This window comes from Polyodon spathula, chromosome 6, assembly GCF_017654505.1.
Source record: "Polyodon spathula isolate WHYD16114869_AA chromosome 6, ASM1765450v1, whole genome shotgun sequence".
Taxonomy (NCBI): Eukaryota; Metazoa; Chordata; class Actinopteri; order Acipenseriformes; family Polyodontidae; genus Polyodon; species Polyodon spathula.
In genome coordinates, this window is record NC_054539.1 from 51,589,105 (window position 1) to 51,610,875 (window position 21,771).

General features: G+C 37.0%; 2 protein-coding genes across 2 annotated transcripts in view; both read left to right on the forward strand.

Annotated features, from left to right (window-relative positions):
• Positions 1 to 2,884, forward strand: part of LOC121316616 (ER degradation-enhancing alpha-mannosidase-like protein 2) — a 5,585-nt gene extending 2,701 nt beyond the window's left edge. Inside the window, exons 2-3 of the mRNA XM_041251658.1 lie at positions 425 to 550; positions 2,703 to 2,884. Coding sequence (XP_041107592.1) covers positions 425 to 550; positions 2,703 to 2,884 — 308 coding nt within the window. The remainder of the gene's footprint in view (positions 1 to 424; positions 551 to 2,702) is intronic.
• man1a1 (mannosidase, alpha, class 1A, member 1) overlaps positions 1 to 20,606 on the forward strand; it is a 154,200-nt gene extending 133,594 nt beyond the window's left edge. The window contains exon 12 of the mRNA XM_041253100.1: positions 19,215 to 20,606. Coding sequence (XP_041109034.1) covers positions 19,215 to 19,335 — 121 coding nt within the window. The 3' untranslated portion in view covers positions 19,336 to 20,606. The remainder of the gene's footprint in view (positions 1 to 19,214) is intronic.
• Positions 20,607 to 21,771: the final 1,165 nt, after the last annotated feature.

The window sequence follows — 21,771 nt, forward strand, 5'->3', positions numbered from 1 at the left end:
TCTTACAAAACAGGGGTGGCCAAACTTGACCCTTCCACACCTGGTCTTTGTACCAACCCTATTCTAAATTGTTTAATTGAACCAATTAAACCTCAATCCAGACCCTGAAATATTTAATTATATAATTGTGTCTGTTACACCTGTAGTGGAATGGCTCTCCAGGACAGTGATTCCACATCCCTGGTCTAAAACATACTGTATAGGCACTGTGGTTTAACCAATAACTTTCTCCCCATGTTTATCGAACTAGACAGACCCGTAACATGCCTGTTTTCAGAACTCATTGACTCTTATATTAATATCTTGAGATATATCTTAATCAGATCAAGCCCTGGTGAAGATATGCTCATATTTTTCTGTGTGGATTTATCACAATGTTAAATGTGTCCAAACTACACACCAAACTGCTTGCTTCTGCCCCTAGTGGTGGGAGGCCTCCTCTCCGCTCACTTGCTGTCGAAGGCCGCGGGGATGGAGCTGGAGGCGGGGTGGCCCTGCTCGGGGCCCCTTCTCAGGATGGCTGAAGAAGCTGCACGCAGACTTCTGCCAGGTGAGCAGGAGGATATATTCAGAATACCATTTCTGTTTCAGCTTGTTTATATATAAAAAATAACTAGTGGGAGAAATATGCGTTAAATTCTACTTCTTTGAAAAAATAAAGCAAAACCAGCGCGCGCGCATATATCCAGGGGATCGAAGCAGCATTCCAGTACATTATCATGCGACCTTCATATATTATTTCAAAATTCAGATGAATATTCTTTGTAAACAGTAGGCCTATAGATAATATGGCATGGTATAGGAATGGGGAAATATCATCTTAATAAATTTCAGATGTCAGTGTACAAACAACATTTAGTGATGCTGTTGGAACATTTTATTTAAATATAAATTAATTTTTGGTCTTAGAATACAACTCACAGAATTGGTTAAAGATTAAGCCAGATTCTGGTTACATTCCTACTTAGATAGTACGAACTAGAAATAAAACAGGTTTTCTTAGTAAATTACAGTTGATTTTATGAGGGTTATAAAACCTCTGACGAAGTTCTATTGACCTAACTTGCCTCGACGATAAACTTGAGTCCAACTAGATGTTTGAAAGCCTGGGTAATGGTAGGACTCTTCGACTATTTAACACAGTGAGAAGAGATACACCAAATTCCTGATTTAGGTGACTACATTGTCTCTGATGTAATTTGGAGATGATTATGACTTGAATACTGAAACAACATTCAGGAGCTATTTCACTGATACCCGTTCTCCTATGGGACGTTTTGTACAAGCACAACGTGGTCACCATGTAGACATTAAAAGATGTCTGGTTGTACCAAATACGTTTCGGCCACCATTGTCCCCGTCTAATCTGCGAAGCCGAGTGTACGCGTGTATGTGAGGCTGAGGGTGCATAAGGTTTGCCCACGAGCTGCCCAATAGTCGGACATTCGACGGGCGAGCTGTAGGAACAGAGGCTGGCGACTGATCGAGGACCACAGTGTTGTATACTTAGGTGTCACACATTTCTTCGCATCGGCACTGCCGTATGTGGAGTCTCCTGATACTGAACCAAGTAGCAGCGCCGCTCCTGAGTCAGCGCAGGGTTGGTAGCGGTGAGCTGAGCTTAACAGGCCTATTTACCATCGTATAAGTTTTAACCTTCTTTTGTACAGATTGTTTTACTTGTAACATCAACAAATAAATTTAAAAGAAAATTGGCTGTGCACTGGAATTTAAAAAAATGCTGCCCAGTAATTAACTGCCGTGCCCTTTCCAGTCCCCTGTAATCTCCATTCCCATGCTTTAAAGTAAGGTCCCTGTGCCCTTGCATTCCCTCTTGGACACTACAGAAATGAGCATAGGTGTAGAAAGAGGGGCCAAGCTTTTCAGAGAATTGGAATATTGAGTTTAAGATTTAAATCTGCATAGATGGGTAATAGTGTTTTGATAGCCCTGGGGCAGAAAATCGTATTTGAACAATATAAACTCGATTGGAGTTTGCCTGACACAGTAAATCCTGCCAATGTGCTATTGTAAATGATTATGCTCACAAATCTATTACCAGGTAGGCTTTGAGTATTTGGTGGAAGGCTTTATTGTAACAATCTGCAGTTGCAGTACATGTTGTTTTTTGTTATTGTTGTAGGTCCTTGTACCATTATTAGGGTGCGTTTTATACAATTTTCAAATGTAAGTGTTCAAACACGGCGGTTGACAGGTTTCTAATCTCGCGCGAGTATTCAACAAGCATCAGACAGCAAGAGAAATGTGCTAATGTGTGTGTGTGTGTCTGTCTGTCTGTGTGCTGCACTGCATGCTCGTTTTGAGGTTGGCAGATCACTACTGGTCAGTCCCATACCAGTTAATAACAGTTCAGTTTCTTGTAATGCATTTGAAATGATTGAAATGAAGCATTCTTGTAATGCATTGGCAGTATTATTGTAAAAAATGATTGAAATGAAGCATTTTCTTTTAATGTAGTAGAAGGGACTGGGGGGGTTTTGATTTATCTTCCCTGACTAAAAATATCACTAAGCGATATTTTTAGGTTTACGGGTTGAACAGTATGTATGATATAACCTTGTATGTGGCTGCATACAATATTGAGGTTTTTGTTTATGATTTTATAGTAGCATTGTAAAATATTGCAATAATGTAAATGGGACCTGCTAATTGAGTGCTTGTTGTTCTGTGCCCCGCTGCAGCGTTCCACACTCCGACAGGCATGCCGTACGGCACGGTGAACCTGCTGCGCGGAGTGAACCCTGCGGAGACGCCAGTGACCTGCACAGCCGGGGTCGGCACCTTCATCCTGGAGTTCGCCACACTGAGCAGGCTTACCGGGGACCCGGTCTTCGAGAAGGTGGCCAGGAAAGCACATAAGTAAATTTATTCATAACACGATATTGCTACAACAGGTAATGAACATTCGAAAAGTTTTGAACCGTTTGGAAAAACCACAAGGCTTGTACCCGAACTACCTAAATCCTAACAGTGGACAATGGGGCCAGCGTAAGTAAATGCATTCTTTTTTTTCTCTTCTTTTAAATTAACCACCCCCCCCAGAGTTCCACATGGGAAAATTATTCTCTGTGGATTCATTTTTTAAAACAAAATTTACCACTCAATACAGGACATTAATTGGATTTGGTTGTGGGATTTTAATGGTGGAGAGTTATCAGGCATCGAAGGTTAATATTTCAGTTGCCTTTGGGGGGAGGGGGAGGAAACTAAAGGCCTAGTATTATTTAAAAAATGTTAAATGTTAATGGACAGATTCTGAACAACATATGCGTTTTTATATGCTATCATTAGCATATAAACAGGGCTATCATGGTAATGTTAATGCATCTCGCTCCCTCCCTCCCTCTCATCAGCCGTATTTAGGAGTAGCTCTTAGTATGATAGCATTGCTATAACTGAAGTACAAGGCTGGAAGTCTGCCAGGTTTCATGCAAATTCATTTAGTCTGGTTATTCTGACAGTAAACTGACAATGATTTGCTGCAGCATGCGTCAGTAGGGTTTGCGCTGTAATAATGGATTATTACATGGTCTGTTAAGCCGTAGGTAGATTTGAGAAATGAGAAAGGTTTCAAAGGTTGTGTTATGGTTTTTTTTATTATTATTATTATTATTATAAACCCTACACGGTCAGCAAAATGTTCAGCTGTGTGGGTTTGTTCTCGTGTCATTTCAAGCACGGCACACTCCATTGTCAAGTGCACCCTCAACTTTACTATGTGAAATTCTTTCTTAAAGACAGCATACTGTAATTGTGTTGCTGGTGCCAAATGTATTTGTACTTTGATGGTGAAAAATATTTTTTATAAAATCTTTATGATGCGAAATACAATGACTATGTTGCTGTGTTTGTTCTGAAGTTACATCTTCACGTGCCAATTAACGGCACATTTACTTTTTTGCTTTTGCCTCCATCCCCTCTAAGGACTAATGGTGTGCACCTTCACATGCATATCCCCTCAGAACAGATTGCTTTTGACTACAGCACTATATTCTTTTTTTTTTTTTTTTTATTAATTTTTTAATCGATTTTTTCTAAATAAAAAGACGACTGATGTGGAATGAACCTTTTGTTTTTATATGCTGAAAAATTACAAAGGTAGTTTAATCTTGCAAACCCTTTTTTCTGGCCCCAAGATTGCTAAAAAGAGAATGCTATGGAATGATATTCTGTGTTTAGTCTGAAAATAAAATTGTGTTTAATCTTTGCAAACATCTTTTTATGTTCCCCAAGATGCTGTAGTCCTGATTCTGTCCATTTTATGCAGTTATTTCTAATATAGACAGAACAGTGCAGCATGGATTGTGATGTGGTGTATGGATGCATTGGGTGTACAGCTGTGGCCAAACATTTTGCAGCACCCAATAGAATGAACTAATTTTACGTCATAGTCGAATGAAATACTGAATACTGTTAAGTTAACACATTGAATTTCATACCGCTTAGTAGTTTTCCATATAGTCAAACGTGCTCATGCGACCACCTTTATTTAGCGAACACCTGGTTTAAATGACCAGTTTAAATTCCCCCCCAATTATAATTGTGCTTTTATTTAACTGTATTTAGCGACTCACATTCCTGTGCATAGCAACAGGTCACCTGCTGTGGGTTAAGAGTCAGAGATCTGAGTTGGGACATAATTCGGGGACTGGTCCCGAAAATATTATAAGGGTGGGGTTTATTTGTGCTTTTATTTACCTGTATTAAGCGACCACCTACAGGGAGTAAAAAAGTGCGACTAGTGACCACAAGTCTCTTACCCAACAATGGACTCAAACCTGTATTAAGCACCCTTACACAGGGCTATTGTTATAAGATAAATAATTATGGTTTTAAATGGTACATCCTAAGTTCAAAGGAATACGGTAACCATTTTAGTGGTCTTTTATAAGTAATTAATAAAGCAACAGTCACGCACTCTTGTAAAGGAAGAGAGAAAACGTGAAGAAACAAAATGTCCTCCCTAGATGACAGAATTAAAGTTAAACTTGTAAAGACAGTAAGTGCCAGAAAAACTGCTGGAAAATTTGGCTCTAGGAACACGCAGATACAGCATTTTGAAACAGAAAGAACTAGTGCTTGAAGTTTTAGGTTTTTGTTTTTGGTCACATGGCCGTGTTTTGAGCCGATTCAATATCTTAATTAAACTGCTGATTACTAAACAAAGTCGCTTCTTTTTACCTTGATGTCCTGATTGACTTGCTGATTCTGTTTCACCTTCATTATTCGAACACAAGAGCAAGCAATGACATTAATAACTTTCCCCAGATGCTACTTTAACTTGCATTTCGTTCTTGCACTTGCCTGGGAACTAGGTAGCTTCCAATGTGTCAGTTTCGTGTTGTGTTGTTCTTTCCCGCTAATTTAACAGAATGTTCTCATAATTAGGACGTAGCGGCTTAAGACTTAAAGGCAAACCGTTAAAAGGAAAATAAACACTGAAAAATTCAAGCCATACTTATAAGAGTATTAAAACAATGTGCGTGATAATCGAAAAAGATCTTCTGCTTCTGCTGCCGTTGGTTTCGGGATGCAATGAATCAACACATACCTGAAAGGCAGACACAGTCATTGCAGTTTGCTAGTGATGAGCGATTCATTTATCAATTAAATATTTAAAAATAATTCAGATTTGCGATGATCGATTATTCTAATAACATCATTCTTAGGGGCAGAAAGTCACAAAAATGTATTATACTAAAAAGGTACTATAATAAAACATATTTTAATTGTTTTCAACAGCATTTTCAAACCTACAAAATATACAATAGGCATTATATTGAAGTCACAACTAAAGCAGCATAACCAATGTATAAACAATACCACTTCACAGAAAACATTTTTAAATAAAGAAGAAAAGCACACACAGTCTGACAATGCATTATCTTGCTCTCAACTGCTTGAAAGATTCTCTTCAGCTCTTTTGAATCGCTTACACCACAAGGAATTATGCACAGAAAAAAAATCAAAATTTTGCAAAATGATGCACTGTACAAATATGTTCAAAGTAACAACAAATATGTATTGTGCAGGTGTACTGGTTTCTTCTCTCTTACTGGACATCAAAATACTAGCATAACTTTTTTTTTTTTTTTTTAAACATAGTCATTCTAAATTCTAAGATTGAAATAAAAGAATACCAGCTCTTTCAGTTTGTCCTCCGAAAGAGAACGCCTCCAATCGACAGGATAAGATTATACAATGAGTTGCGTTTAATTTAATAATCGGAAATTAACTGTGTTGCTCATCACTATTATTTTGTGAAAGTAATGGATGTTTGCCTGTCTCAGGTCAAATCAAATATTCTGTGTGACTTGAGACCAGGCAAGCATTCATTACTTTCACAAAATTATTTGTTATATAAATGCGTTATCTAAATTAATGTTATTAAATTACATACTTCCTTTTGTTCATATTACATCTTCTGGCTTTTACAGATTATGTAAGGCATACATAATTACTGGAAAGCATGTCAAAGACAAATAGAAAATTCATAAGTTATGTGCCCTCTTTCAAGAGACCACCTGTGTTAAGAGGCCACTATTAGACTGTCCCTTGAGTGGTCTATTAATACAGGTTTGACTGTACCTAAGGAAAAGCTGACAAACTTTTGGCCATAGCTATAGATGTGACATTCAACACACACACACACACACACACACACACACACACACACACACACACACACACACACTTACTTTTCTTGTGGCTCCTTTCTACAAGTAAGTTTTTTTTTTTTTCCGAGGAAAATTTAATAACTTCTGAAATTTGGAAGATTACCATTGGGAAAAATTCACTTTAGAACGTTTTCCGTTGGGTTTTATTTATAACATGCACTATCCTTTTAACCTTCCCATCATATTAGCCTTGTTTTCATTCAAGGTCTTGCTAATGGGTAAACATAACAAAATACTGCAATGGAGTGAATGCTGGTGTGAACCCCAAAGGAAAGACCTGTAAACTACCTGTCTCCTTGGCAGGATATTGTTGCTTCTTTTCAGATGACACAGCTCTGGTGACTACAGTGGTTTCAAATTTCACATCTTTAGAGTAGTTTTCATCTTAACTATCTTCACCAAGATCCCTGTAGCAATTCAATGGTTAGATAAACCCTGTCAGAGGCAACTGGACCATAGAGTACTCTAATAAATCCTGGTATCAGAAACATGCAGCATGTACTGTTACCAAAGGAAATACAGATTACAACAGTCATAAATTGTGCCTGTTTTTTTTTATACATATATCAATACGTTGCTGATCTACAGATGCACTGTCTGTGAAGTGCCTAGGGATTGAAATGGCTTTTCATTCTTAGACCGCCTTGTCTGTGGGAATCCATTTGTTTTGTGTGTTTTGAATAACAGAGAAGCATTGTGATCAAAGTAATATAATAACTGTGAAAAAAATAAATCTTGTTGTTTTTTAAAGTTATGGCTGGATTCCCTATTAAATTAAATAGTCAAACACACTGTATTTGGCAGCAGTGCTCCACCTCACAAGTACAATACTGTGTCACAAGAGCATTGTGTGGCTATTTGCAATATTAAAAATGATGGTTTGTTTTTAATGAGTGTTTTTGGATGCAGTTCCTAATACCTGAAGCCTGTAGGCAGAGATTGCATTGGCCCTTACTGTGCAATAGATCATTCTGTCACATAGGAATATGTTTCCCTGGTAGGTGATACAGGCAGAATGAATAGTGTAAATGATCAGCATTTGGTTGCATTGCTGCTGAACGTTTCTTGTCTTTCAGATCACGTATCAGTTGGAGGTCTGGGGGATAGTTTTTATGAGTATTTGCTCAAGGCATGGCTGATGTCAGACAAGACAGATGAAGAAGTCAAGAAAATGTATTACGACTCCATTCAGGTAAATTAGAAATGTACATCTTCTTCTCATTCTTAAAATGCAGATTTCTAATAAGGTGGCCGTGGGATATAAAGCCTCTACGTTGTCGGCAATTTAATTTCAGGTTTGCTTTAGTCACTTGGGTATTGTAGGCTCCAAAGAAATTATACAGTATTTGAAATGAGTTCTAGTGAACAGGTTTTGACACATTTGTACAGTCACATATAGCAGTTACGGCCAACTTTGCTGATATTCTCTAAGAGGCACAGCATTAAAGGGACATGGTTTAGCTCTTGTCCCAACCTGGTGAGCCTGAACCACACTCCTGTGGAATTGTATAGAAGTGCTTACTTAAATTCATCAGCACAAGGTTCATTACAGAATTAAATATATTGTTTGGAAAAGTGGCACATCGGGATAATAGAATGTAGATTCACCATGGAAGTTCAATGTTTTTAATTAGTCTGCTAGGAAAAAAATATGGATAAATACATTTAACTGCCAGGTACAGCCATATTGCCAAGTATACTTAGAAAATGTATAAATAAATTATTAGTTCAGTTGTTTTTAACTGTTTTGTTTAAATGAAATTCAAAAAAGAAAAAAATAAAAAAAAAAGAATAGATATATATTATATATATATATCTATATATATATATATATATATATATATATAATATAGATAGATAGATAGATAGATAGATAGATAGATAGATAGATATATGATATAGATCGGGCTGTCAAGCGAATAAAAAAAAATTAATCATGCTTAATCTCGCTATTTTAAAAAAAATAATAATAATCTCGGTTGTAATTGCATATATAAATTAATTACAATTACTACATCTGTATAATTGTTAAATTTGTTTTTTATTCTGCTGCAATTATTATTATCCTTGACTCTAAGTAAAATCATTTAAAATTTTGTCTTATTTAACAGGGAAATTACCCATTGGAAATTTACCCATTGAGACCATGGCCAAAATTTACTAGGGGCAATAATTTAGAAATTACAAATACAACCAACACAATAAAACGTGAGGTTCAAGCTTGATCAGCAGCACACAGAGATCAGCACCAGAAGACATAATAAAAATGATACCTATTTAGAAATGTGATTGTGGACTGAAATAAAAAAAATAAATAAATAAAATTAAACTATGTAGCCATAGTAAGCACTTCTAGATAATGAACTCTTAATTGTGAAGAGAACATTAAAAAAAAGAATACAAAAACTGTAAACTAACAAGACAATTGGCAGGCTTTATGTACTACATTAAAAAATAAAGCAGCAGTGCAGCCTACAGCCTACTCTAGTGGCATTACTATGCTTGTAAATGTGGGTTGGCCCCAACTTAGGGTGGATGGGCAATGACCACAGGTCTGACGTCACAGGAAATAGCTTACATTGCAGAAATTATTTAAATCGATTAAAACCTTGAATATAACCTTTCCTCTATAAATTACTTACCATTGCCTAGTTAGTATCTCTCGTCTCCGCTCCACCTTCCAGGATAAGGCGTCGGGCTTGCTGTTGAATATTGCAGTTATAGTCATACTCCAGAGAATTGCACAGGTCTTTCAAACCATAGGAGAGACAGCATGTTCTTCAGCAACTTGTCAGCATTGAGGTTTGCAACAGCGGTATTAATCCTGATCAAAACTCTTAAAAGTGTGTGCATATTTAGAAAGATATACAAAGTGGCAATAATCTAAAACTTAAATTAGTGTTGGATATTTTTTCACCACAGTCGATTTGCCAAACTATATTTCCACATTGCTCTCAAATCTTCATTAGAGTGCTCACTGGCTGACTTTCCCAAAGATGAAGTAACAAACTAATAATTCAGTCGATTTGGTCATTTTCTCTTCCGACATTTATTTTCACATGTTGCCATTTAACTGCTGAAGTAGATGTAAATTAATAATTTGCAGATATCTGTCCGTTGTCTTAAAAAAAACTCATTTGTTTTGCCATGTTGACTGCTGCACTACTACTAATTAGTCTACAAGTTTGCTTAAAAACTTCACATTTAAAATAAAGCTGGAATATGGAAACGCCTGGAACTTTCAAAAGGTCTGCACCAGAATGTCAATCAAACGTGACTTGCACATGATTCGTTGTTTGGCTGTAGCAGAAGAGCTGCTAGACTAGATGGACTCGTGTGTGATACTGGAACTCAGTTTGACAGTAGACAAGTAAGTGTCTTTCTGTCCAGTGAGCCGTCGGAACGTTTTTAAAAAATAAATAAAACTCCCAGTCATGTTTAGTGCTTTGCGCCATTACATAGTTCAGTGACTAACTTTCTATTGAAACAATAACTGCACTCAGACACTCAACCCAATGTTGCCACGGCCTGGATTGAACTACAGTGTGCCGAAAGGCTCAAGACACAGCAATGCGATTAACACGTGTTAAAAAAAAAAAATCTGCAAAAAAGTGAATGCGTTAATCATAGAAATTAGCTGCAGTTAACTGACAATCCCTAATTTTTGATATATATATATATATTATATATATAAAATATGTGTGTGTATTTGTGTGCGTGTGTCCAGTATTAAAAACTGAGCCAGCACTTACCGTAGATTCAATTGACACCAAATCGTTTTTCAAATTATTCACAACGATAGAGAAGAATTCAGTCACAGACTGGCTGCTTCATTTTTCATGGATTAGCTCTTAACACAATAAATAACATGCATTCTAAAATGTATGATTTGTAATATTCATGAAATGATCTGCCCTTAGAGCAACAACAAATAGCCAAATGTAAACCATATGATGGTTTATTACCACATAATAACTGCTCTTGTACTTAATAAATGTCACTGGGTAGTCACTTGATTACTGGGTGGTTAGAATACTATCCAATAATCGCTCTTATCCCCAAGTCACCCTGCTTATTGAAATGAAATGCAGTATTTTGTTTATTCAAACCATTTGTGTGTGTGTGTGTGTATATAGTGTGTGTGTGTGTGTGTGTGTGTGTGTGTGTGTGTGTGTGTGTATGTATGTATATATATATATATATATATATATATATATATATATATATATATATATATATACTACTGCGTGATTCTCCTTGAACAAATCTGACTCCACTTCAGATAATACTATCTCACTGCAGGAAGTCCCTTCCCTAAAATCTAGCTGTTCCTCAAGGAAATGAACTCTCTAAGGAGATTGCTTAACTGAATCATCAGATTTGCCACTCGTAAAGGAGATACAATTAGTAATAACATGAGGAAGACCTAATGAAGTGATTTATATTATCTTGGATTTCTACTGTGATGGGGAAAATCAATTTCAAGAATAGCATTATTTACTAAAAAAATCTGTTGGGACTAAGTGAGAATACTGAGAGGTCACATACATACAGAAATCTAGGGGAAATCTGCTGTATTATAGTTTCTTTTTACAGCACTAAAGTACCCTGCTTCATGACTACAGGCTGACCCCGCCTAAGTCGTTGGTGGGAGAAAAGGAGTTAAATTCCCACAGTTGCCAGAGCAAACAAAACATGTTTTCACTCTCCGTCACAATCTCCACACCTCGTTTTGCCATCATCTCGGATATAATTGAACAACTCGCTAGACATTATTTACTGTCCCATCTTTGCTGTCCATTTAAAGTGGTTTCTCCACCTTCGTCATCCCAATTGACCTGCCATTCTTTATGCTGTTATGAAGACTCATGATTCCAGCTGACGCTCTGTTGCAAACACAATTTAAATGGTAGACGTTATTGTCTGTTTTCTTAACCTAGGATTGCCCCATGTAAATTGTGATTGATTTCCCCTTTTCTCTGTTCTGCTTAGTCTGACCTTCTCATTTTTTCTTTGGCCATAGGCGCTGGATTAATTTTTCACCTGAGACACCCATCCCTCCCTCATCTTTTTGAGTCTGTCAATGTAGTTTGCCATTGTGGGTACTTGCCTTCCAGTGGGGTGTATCTTGCATTGTCTTTGCTCCATAATTATTCATCTCTGTGGCTTACAGTTAAACTAAAACTACTAAAATCAGAGAGAGACGACTAATATCAATACTAGAACATGGCAATATTGTACATTATTCCAAATGGTTATTAATGTATTGGAAAACCAATTCCTGTTTTACAAAGCACTGGCTGTCCAACAACTATTTTTTCCTGTTAATGTAAAATTGATGAATGCAAGTTAATTTGTTAGGATTTTTAGTCTTTTTTTTTTGCTGTATTCCACGTATTGTGCTTTTTGTCTTTACTGTAACTTGCAAAGTGCTTTGTGATGGTGGTCCACTATGAAAGGCGCTATATAAAAATAAAGATTGATTGATTACCTGGGAACAACCACTACAGTATGTCTTTGGACCTATTGCCAGTGAACTCCACTCGGCCCTCTTGGATGTAGTTTTTAGGTTATGCAATAAAATATAAGAGAACATGAAAAACAATGGTAGGAGATCATTTATTTAAAAAAAAAAAATTCTGGAAACAATTTATCCGGTTCAGTAAAGGGATCAGCCACAATAGGTACTGACCTAATAGGGGCAACCAAAACATGATCTGTTCCAAGAGAAAATAGGTTGCAAACACTCATTGTGCAAAACTAAGGTTATAAGAAGAAAGATGGGTCTGCCAACAAACACAAAGGGTTTTCCAGTGGGAAATCAAACTTCCCAGTGAGCAAGGGCTGCGAGTACGTGTGTTCTGTGCCAGGACCTACTGAACTGTCAAAGTGTGGGTCTAAGGTTTTAATTGTGATCGAAGCACAAACTGTGTTTAATCTTTTTACATTTCACCACTTTTTAATTTTTTTTTGATTGAGGTGCTTTCAATTCATGCTGCATGATGACAGCTTTTATGCCTGCCATAAAAGTAACTACTTAAACCTTGCATTCGTGTTGCAACTACACCTAACCGGAATGCAAAAACACCCTTTGCAATGAGAGGCTGGGTGAGATTTTCATCTTGCATATGGGGACCTGCTTCTGTAAAAGCTAATGAGTGTAAAATTTGTCACTGCAGGCCATCGAGTCGCACTTAATCAGAAAATCCAGCGGGGGCTTCACCTATATTGCAGAGTGGAAGGGAGGCTTGCTTGAGCACAAAATGGGTCATCTGACGTGCTTTGCTGGAGGCATGTTTGCACTTGGGGCAGACGGGGCACCAGATGAGAAGACTGGACACCAAATGGAACTGGCTGCTGAAATCGCACGCACGTGTCACGAGTCGTATTCCCGCACCAGTAAGTAAAGGGGCGTCTTTTGAAAACCTCTGTAACAGTCGTTCAGTTGTTAAGAGCAGAGCAGTGTCTTTTCAATACTTGTTAGCAGCTGTGCAAGGCTTTTCCCTTTTGCTGTTTCAACACTATTGAAAAATGCTAAATCATTAGCCTCCCTGTTCCAGTTTGTCATATTTTGATAAAATTCCTTGTTGAGTTTGTGCTGGTTTAGACGGTCAGAATGGTGCCTCTGCAAGATGAGATGATCCTGGCATGACAGGTAATAGTATTGGGCTTTGGTATGAGGCCAGTCAAACTCAAAGCTGCTTGGAGTGTCTTGCATAGGGTTTAGTACTGCAATGTGTTTGAGGAATTATTTTGTCCTTTTCCATCACTTACCAGGAAAGGAGTTTGCCAGAGCAATTTAAGCAAACGCCAGAATACCGCAGAAATCTCTGACCAAACGTCTGTGATTTTGTAACAATTACCTGTTACTTGAAGTCCTTACCTGATTTGTTTTAAATACTAAGCATTTCAATTATGTAAAGGGCAACATTCACTTAGAATAAAAAAAAAAAAAAAAAAAAAAAAAAATATTAATCTAGTGGGGGAGTCTTTTAAGAAAACAAACATATATATTATGCCACATGTGCTCCACAAGTAGCGTTTCTCTACACATACTGCATACCTTTATTGGAAGACTGGATACATAAAAAGTAATTGGGCTGGAATAGGTGTACTGAAATGTTTATTTCCTTTCCCCATTTTTTTTTTTTCTCTTAGCACTGAAACTGGGACCAGAAGCCTTCAGGTTCGACGGTGGTGTTGAAGCCATTGCCACGAGGCAGAACGAGAAGTACTTCATCTTGAGACCGGAGGTCATTGAGACATACATGTACATGTGGAGGTTTACTCATGACCCCAAGTACAGGCAGTGGGGCTGGGAAGCAGTGCAGGTGAACTATTCAATTTTAGTTTTTTTCTAACAGTCTGATTAATTCACCTATTTCCTTACTTTGTACATAAACAGTATGCTCCTACAATACTTTTCTAACTATTCACTAAGCCAGTGGTTCTCAGACTTTTTGGGCCGTGCCCCCTTCTTCTTGTCTGTGGTACTTGATACCCCCTCCCCTCCCAAAACACACAAACGAACATACATATACTGTTAAAAAAAAAAATCCAGCATGCCTGTGGCTCCTCTGTATGTCACTGCTGTTTTTTTGGGGTTTTTTGGCACCAACCAGCCACTGATCCATCGTAACAAAACAAACACACCTGTCCTCCGAAGCATGTGCCGTTAGCCTCCTGCTCTTTTACACACTGCAGACACCCACCCAGATCTACAGTGTCGGAGGACAACGCAGGCGCTCGGCCAGACCACAGGGGTCGCTGGTGCACGGTGAGCCGAGGAAACCATGGCAGACTTAACCTTCCTTCTCCCTGGGTGGCACTCGGCCAATTGTGCATCGCCCCCTGGGAGCTCCTGTCCTCAGTCGGCAAAGGAATAGCCTGGACTCGAACCGGCGACGTCCAGACTATAGGGGAGTGCTTTTACAGGATGCGCCAATCGGGAGCTCCATAATGATTTGTTTTAAGTTAATATATACCGTATAATGGGAAATTTTGGCTGGTATTAAATTCAGTTCCAAAAACATTTAAATAAGTGTTTACTTAAATATGTCTGCTAAAACAGTATCTCATTTACAGTAACTCATCACATCTATAATGTAACTGCAGCAACTTGGAGAACAACAAAGAAGGCCTTCAGTCAGTTGCAGTATTTATCACTCTTATACGGCCCTTAATTTTAAGAACCAGTAAACTTTTATGATAAGCATTTTCTATCAGTTTTAAGACTGTGGTTCACAACATAACACAGTGGAACGATCACAGTACTGCGTGTGAAACCTTTAACAATAAAGCAGAAACGAAAATGCTTTTATTTGCTTCTAAATCATTTCAGACTGATTTGATTAATAGACTAGCAAGCACTGGCAAAACCAGCTACATTTTTATACGGTGCAAAACATTAAAGTTTTGTTTTGTTTCTGGATTTTGCGATACCTGCATGATGCCTGCATTAATAGTCATGTATCTACAGCGTATCGACAATAACAATCAGCCATTTTGTTTCAGACTTTCAACAAGTTTGACACAAACCATTTTGGCTGTTACTTAATTAAACCCCACAAAAATGCTTAACAGTGCTACTACAGTAACAGCTGCAGTTTACAGTGCCTCTGTGTTTCTGATCGCATCAATTCTAGATTTTTTTTAAATCCGTTGATGGAAATGACCGGTCTACTTTGAATGTTTTCAAGCAAATTGGCTTCATCACTGCCATTCTCGTATCCACTTTGATATCTGACACATTATTTCTCTTGTCCAGCGCTTCTTTAACCTGTTCTGTATACCAGTCTGACAGAGAGTGGGATCGCTGCCATTACTGTATGCAACCCTGTCATTGGTGGAAGTATTATTGGCGATCCAATCAAAGTAACCAATAAAGCCCAAGTTTCCGCCCGTTGCCCGATATAGCCAAGGTTAAGATGTGCGCTGTAATAATTACTGTAATTTTTTTTTAAATTAAATTTAAAAAAACCCTGAACTGTCTAACACCCCCCAGGATACAGTCTGTCCCACCCCCCCAAGTTTGAGAACCACTGCGCTAAAAGCCACAGAAGCCCAGTTGGAACTGAACCAAAATGTGTTGATGATGACTTGGGTGAACATACAAGAATTTTTCAAAAAGGATTGATTGTTTTGGGTTTTTTTTTTTTTTTTACATTCTTTGTTTTCATGTTTTTTTTCATCTTGCATGTTATTCAGATTAGCCTTGTACTTTTGTAAGTTTCAGCATAAAGTAGGGGTGGGGCGATCACAGTCATGAGCATCTGTATAGCAGAATCTGGTATAGGGTGTTTTCTCAATTGCATGAACTAAAAAGAAAGCAGTGTTTCATTGTGATTTTATTTATTTATTTATTTACCATTTTTAACACTGAATCAGCCATTTTATTTAAGCCTGAACATACTTTGTAATTTTAGCAAAATTAATAACATGTACTTAATATTTGCTTTGTGATATTTTTATTTATTTGTAATAAAGCCAGATTCTTTGGTTCTTGCTTTTAACAATCTTTTAATTTGAAATATTTTCCCAAGGCAGAATGATAGAAGTTTGTGTGGGAGACAAAAACTCCTTAGAACACATTTTACTGGATAAAATGGCTGTCAAAAGAATTATTTTTCAATGTTTCATATCCTTTTCCTATCAATGCAGGCACTGGAGCAATACTGCAAAGTAAATGCAGGATATTCTGGAATCAGAGATGTTTACGCCAGTCACCCAAGCCATGATGATGTGCAGCAAAGCTTCTTCTTGGCAGAAACGCTCAAGTACGTAGACCAGATGAACCACGATTTACAGGGACTGCTCAAGAATGGTTATCCATTTTCAAATCTGATACCAGCATTTTATAATGTTGTAATTCAGCAATTACCATAATATTGAGGGGTATGTCAAATATCTAGACAGTGTGTGTTTTATACTTTTAAAATGAGAGCGACTTATGTTCAGTAATACTGGTACAGTTATTTCAAATAAACTGCATGCATTCAACTACAGTATTGTCTTTTTAAAATTGCAAGGTATATCATTTTACAAGCTATTATACAAAGCATAGTGTAGGCATGGGTTTCATCCCCCACCCCCCACCGCACCCTCAGGAATGATGACTTGCAGTTAAGTGCTTCTGTGTGAAAGGCAGACCTTTTCTGCCTGTGAAACTTGGACATCCTACTATGAGGAGGCAAACAAACTCAAATACTCTAACTCAATCCCAGTTAACGAGCTCCTTCGAGATCAAACACACTAGCCAGGTCTTGTCAAACTGCAACTGAGCACTCAGTGGCCCTTTGAGGTAATCTATTTAGAGTTTTGTAGGGCAGTTAGATGACTGAAATATAAGGATTAGATGTCATATACACAAGTGTTCAAAAAAAAAAAAAAAAATCTGCTTTCCTTGATGCTTTGAAAATTTGAAAATAAATCTGTAGCTTCTCAGATTACAAAATAGGAGTTTATAAACATATGATTGTGGCTTTAATAGGTAGTTGTAGTACTGTTTTTAAAAGAAACATTCAAAGCTGTATTTTACCCATTTCTTTTTTATGAAACGGTTATAATTTACTACCACGTTGCAGCAAAGCGACTTCTGGACCATAAAGGTACAAATTACAGCTTAAAATGTAACCCCTTTAAGCTAGATCGAATATATTTGAAGCAACTTTCTAGTTGGTGCAATTTATTTAAAGGACTTTAACTATACTTAAACTCCAGTTATTTGAACAAACATCACTGAAATATGTAATTCTGGTTTGTACCGATTTGATTTACAGGTTGTAGTGACACATTCTGCTTGTGTTATAGAAATATAAATACAGTAAAGTAAAATGTAATGCATTTGTACAATTTTAAACATTTTATACAACACAAGTTATGTAAACTAGCATAACGTTTATTATTGGTTGTTGCTGTTGCCTGGAGAGTATTATGGCTAGGTCATCAGGCTAGCCTCTGAGTAAATGAAGTTCGAACATGTATATTTTAAACAGTTTACTACTGTACAGGTTTAAGAAATGTATTGAATTCATATATTTTTATTAGCACAATTAATTTCAACTTACTGTTAGCAGTATACTGGTAAACATGCTTTATTTTATTTGTAGAAATAATCTTACTTACAACATGCAGCTTATTTGCACCTGACTGCTGTCTGTAGGTGCCTGCTACAGTACAATATTCTACTTAATGTGTTCACCTGCTTCATCTAAACATGGGTAATCACGTGTAAAACTACAAAATTGTTTCACGTGATCGTTATATTCTTGCTGGGTGTAAAAGAGGTCAACGAGGAACTTTGTTGAAATGTCAGTAGCTTGAAAGGATGGGGCCCAAGGAGAAGGAAATCCAACTGGAACTGTCAGACTGTGTGCCATGAGATATAAAGAAATGTCTGTCCAAAGGAAAGGTGGGTCAAGTTGACTCCTTTAGGATTCAGCAGGGCTTGAAGAAGACAAAGAGGCTTGCGGCACCATTACTGTAGAGTGTGATTATGATTCAGACACAGTCCCAGTTTGAGGAATCTCTGCCCGGTGGCTCTGCAGCACAGATGGTTGATGCTTGCGACATTGAGACTCCTGCTAGAAGGCACAGTGAATCTACCGCGAGTAGCTTTTGTAATTGATGATAATACAATGTAAGGAACTGTAAGGAATATAAATTATGTAAGGCAGCAACAGTAGATGAGATGCTATATAATTGTGTTTATTACATTTGTAAAAAAAAAAAAAAAAAAAAGAGCAGGACAAAAGGGATTTGTGCTTTCCTCAATATAAAACCCACACTTATTCATATATTATATGCCAGACTTGCTGTACATTTCTGCCTGTATTGCTCATCCAATTGTGATCACTTAGTATTGCATATTCCTTAGTTTTTATGGACATTAAAATCAGTGTTGACATTGGTCGTGTTTGGATAATAAAAGCTTTATCGTCACAGTTGATTCACCTTTTTTGTTCTTTGGAGCCTCTTCTCTGGTTTTGACACTGTGCTTGGTCACTTTATGCTTTTGATGTAGGCCACCTACTTTTTCCTGATGCGGATACTTACAATAAATGTAATATTTTTTGATATGCCTACTAGGGAATATTTATTATACCAAGTCCAATTAATTTCACATTCCCTGTGCTGAATTAGATCCTAACCCGTGCCTCATTGATAGTTATAGGGTAACACACATTTGACATTGAAGACCATTTATAAAAAGATGGATGAGAAATGTTAGATTTGTGTGAGAATTCTCAGCCAGTGCTTTATTAATCAGTTACTGATGTAGTCTCGAGTTATTGATGTAACCTTAGCGAAAAGATTCCCGTAAGTTAGTGATGGTGACAGTGTGCCGACTGTATAGTATGGTGATTTTTTTTCTGTGTGTCCTTTCAAAGGCTATCCTGGGTGCTGAAGGCAGAAACTGTGGAAAAAGTGGGTGTGTTGTCCAATTTGAGAGCCTGTAAGATTCTGAACTTTGAGGTCAATCCTTTTACAATGATGATTGTTTTCTGTCCACTCTAGGTATCTGTACCTGCTGTTTTCAGAAGATGATCACCTTCCCTTTGAACATTGGGTTTTCAATACAGAAGCGCATCCACTACCAGTCATCAGGAAAAAAAATATTCTGAAACCAGAAGTGTAGAAAACCAGCAACTTCAAGAAATTATGGCATCTCTACAAGGCAGATGACAGACTTCTCCACTCTTCACTCTACTGTCTTGTAACACACATCGAATCTGAGATTATTATTATTATTATTAGTCATTTAGTTAATCTTGTCCCTGAAACTCATTAGAACTGAGGTAAGTGTATAGGACCCCCCTCCCCAGCCTTACATAATTTAATTGCTGTCTGCATGTTGTATTTTACCCTGTATTTTCTAAGTATTTGACTGCAGAGTTAGACTGCAAGATTCTTTCCTCCTCTGTGAGGAGATGGAGGCCGCTTTCAGCTGTAATTTTTTGTTGTGTTTTAAAAAAGCCATAATGAGCTAGAAAGCTTCATCATTCACAAAGACATTTTTCCCCTGTTTTATTTTGTCTCTTTTTCTTCTGTGGTGTCCACTTAACATCTAAGACAACAGAGGACTGAAACTGGGTCTTTACAATGTTTTTATTGATTACGGTATGTTTCATTTTTCTAAGATTATATTTTTAATATGAAGCACTAGGTCTGTGTTTTAATAATGGTAACCACAGTGCACAGCCATTGTATCCAATCACGTTAAAATAGGGCCTTATCTGTCTCATTCAGAATAATAAGTCATACATATTCACGCTGCCGGGTTCATTGTTTTTGTTGGGGAAAGAAATTCTTGCTGCATTTGAGTTCCGTGTGTAGTGGTGTGATTTAGGTTACTGTGGCTTCGTTCATAAATCCACACTGCCACCTACTGGAACTCTGAAATGAGTACATCACCTCAAAATAAGGCTGGTCACCCCATATGTGACTGCAAAGTAGGAAATATAATATTTATTGGAAAAATACCTTTACAAACTCTCAGTGCTTGCCTCCCAAAGACAGTATAGTAATGAGGTGACAATATGCCATTGTGTCCTTCGCTAAAGAATGCAGATGCGGTGTACCAATTTGAAAAAAAAAAAAAAAAAAAAATCACAGTTTTAAGAATCATGGATTATTTTCTGGTAAAATTCTTCATTTTTTCTCTGTCATAAATCTACTTATTTTTGTTCAGCAATTAAGTTGCAAGATTGTATCAAATATTTTTTCTGGAGTTTTACATAGGAAGATGTCAGATTAAGAATGAAAATGGGACAGTAATTGGGGTGTTTATCATTAATCTCCTTATAATTTTGACATTTCATTTTCTCTATTTCCCCTTAGATTTAATTAAAATAACAATACAAATATTAGTGCATTTTATTGAATGAATGAGTAAATGAAAGAAAATGATGGGGATTTGCCTTCCAATTATAATGTTTTTTTTTTTTTTTTGGGGGGGGGGGGGGTTGTTTGTTTATTTGTTTAATTTATCCTGGAAAGCACAAGCTTCTTGGTTTTATAAAGTATGGTATTTTGTTGTGAGATTCTAGTTGGTGTAAAAAATTTTTTTTAAAAAATAGGAAACTTTTCATTATAGAATTAGATTAAAGAGATGTGAGGAAACAAGTAATTTGAATGGACTCCTTGTCCTGCACTGGATTATTAACTATTCAGAAATGCAATGTTTACTGTACATGAAGTTCCTATTAGTAGGCAAGCAAATAAAATAAAAACCGTGGGTGTTACAGCCGTAAGGATTTTTTTTTTCCAGTTTGTTCTTTGTAATCTATAAAATGTACTTAAAAAACAAAACATAGCAATTAAAATATCTTGTAGGAAGTAACAAAGACCCTATTTACAAAGGTTTAAAAAAAAAAAAACCTTTTTAGTGGTATAAATGAAGTTTGATTAGTAGTTTTAATATTTATCAAACTCATTTAAACTACTTTTTAAGTTTGGTCTTCATGCATAGGAAAGACTTAACTTTTTTCAGTTATTTAAAGATGTGTTCTTTAAATCTTTGAGAGTGGTCCTTTGTGACTCTTTGTGAAGGGGTGAAGTTACTTCTCAGGCTACTGACCCATTCTGTTTGTTAGTCCAGGGGATATTGGAACTATAGACAAATTCATAGAAAAAACACAACTTGTTTTGGTTGACCTCACTTTCTTAAACATCTGATGAGATGCTTCAGTTGTTTTTTATACCATATTATACCTAATAAAACACACAGGTGGGCATCCCTGCTAACGTACCACAAGCAGTAACTGCGTTTATCACCCCTGTTCTCACAGAGTGTTAATACAGAGGACCGGGCCAGGGTGCTTCTAATAGTCCCATACTGACCCAGGAGAGTTTGGTTCTCCCCTCTGATACAGCTTCTGAGCGGCCACCCTGCTTTTCTTGTCGTTTATTATCTATGCTCCATGTCCTTGCGACAGCTCTGGTATACGGACCCATTTTGTAATGGTTAATATTTCCAACTTGAAGTGGAACGTTAGGTTATTATCATAACCCTGGTTCCCTGAAATAGGAATATTAACCATGCACTTTGAGCTCATGCAGTCCTTGCTCGCAG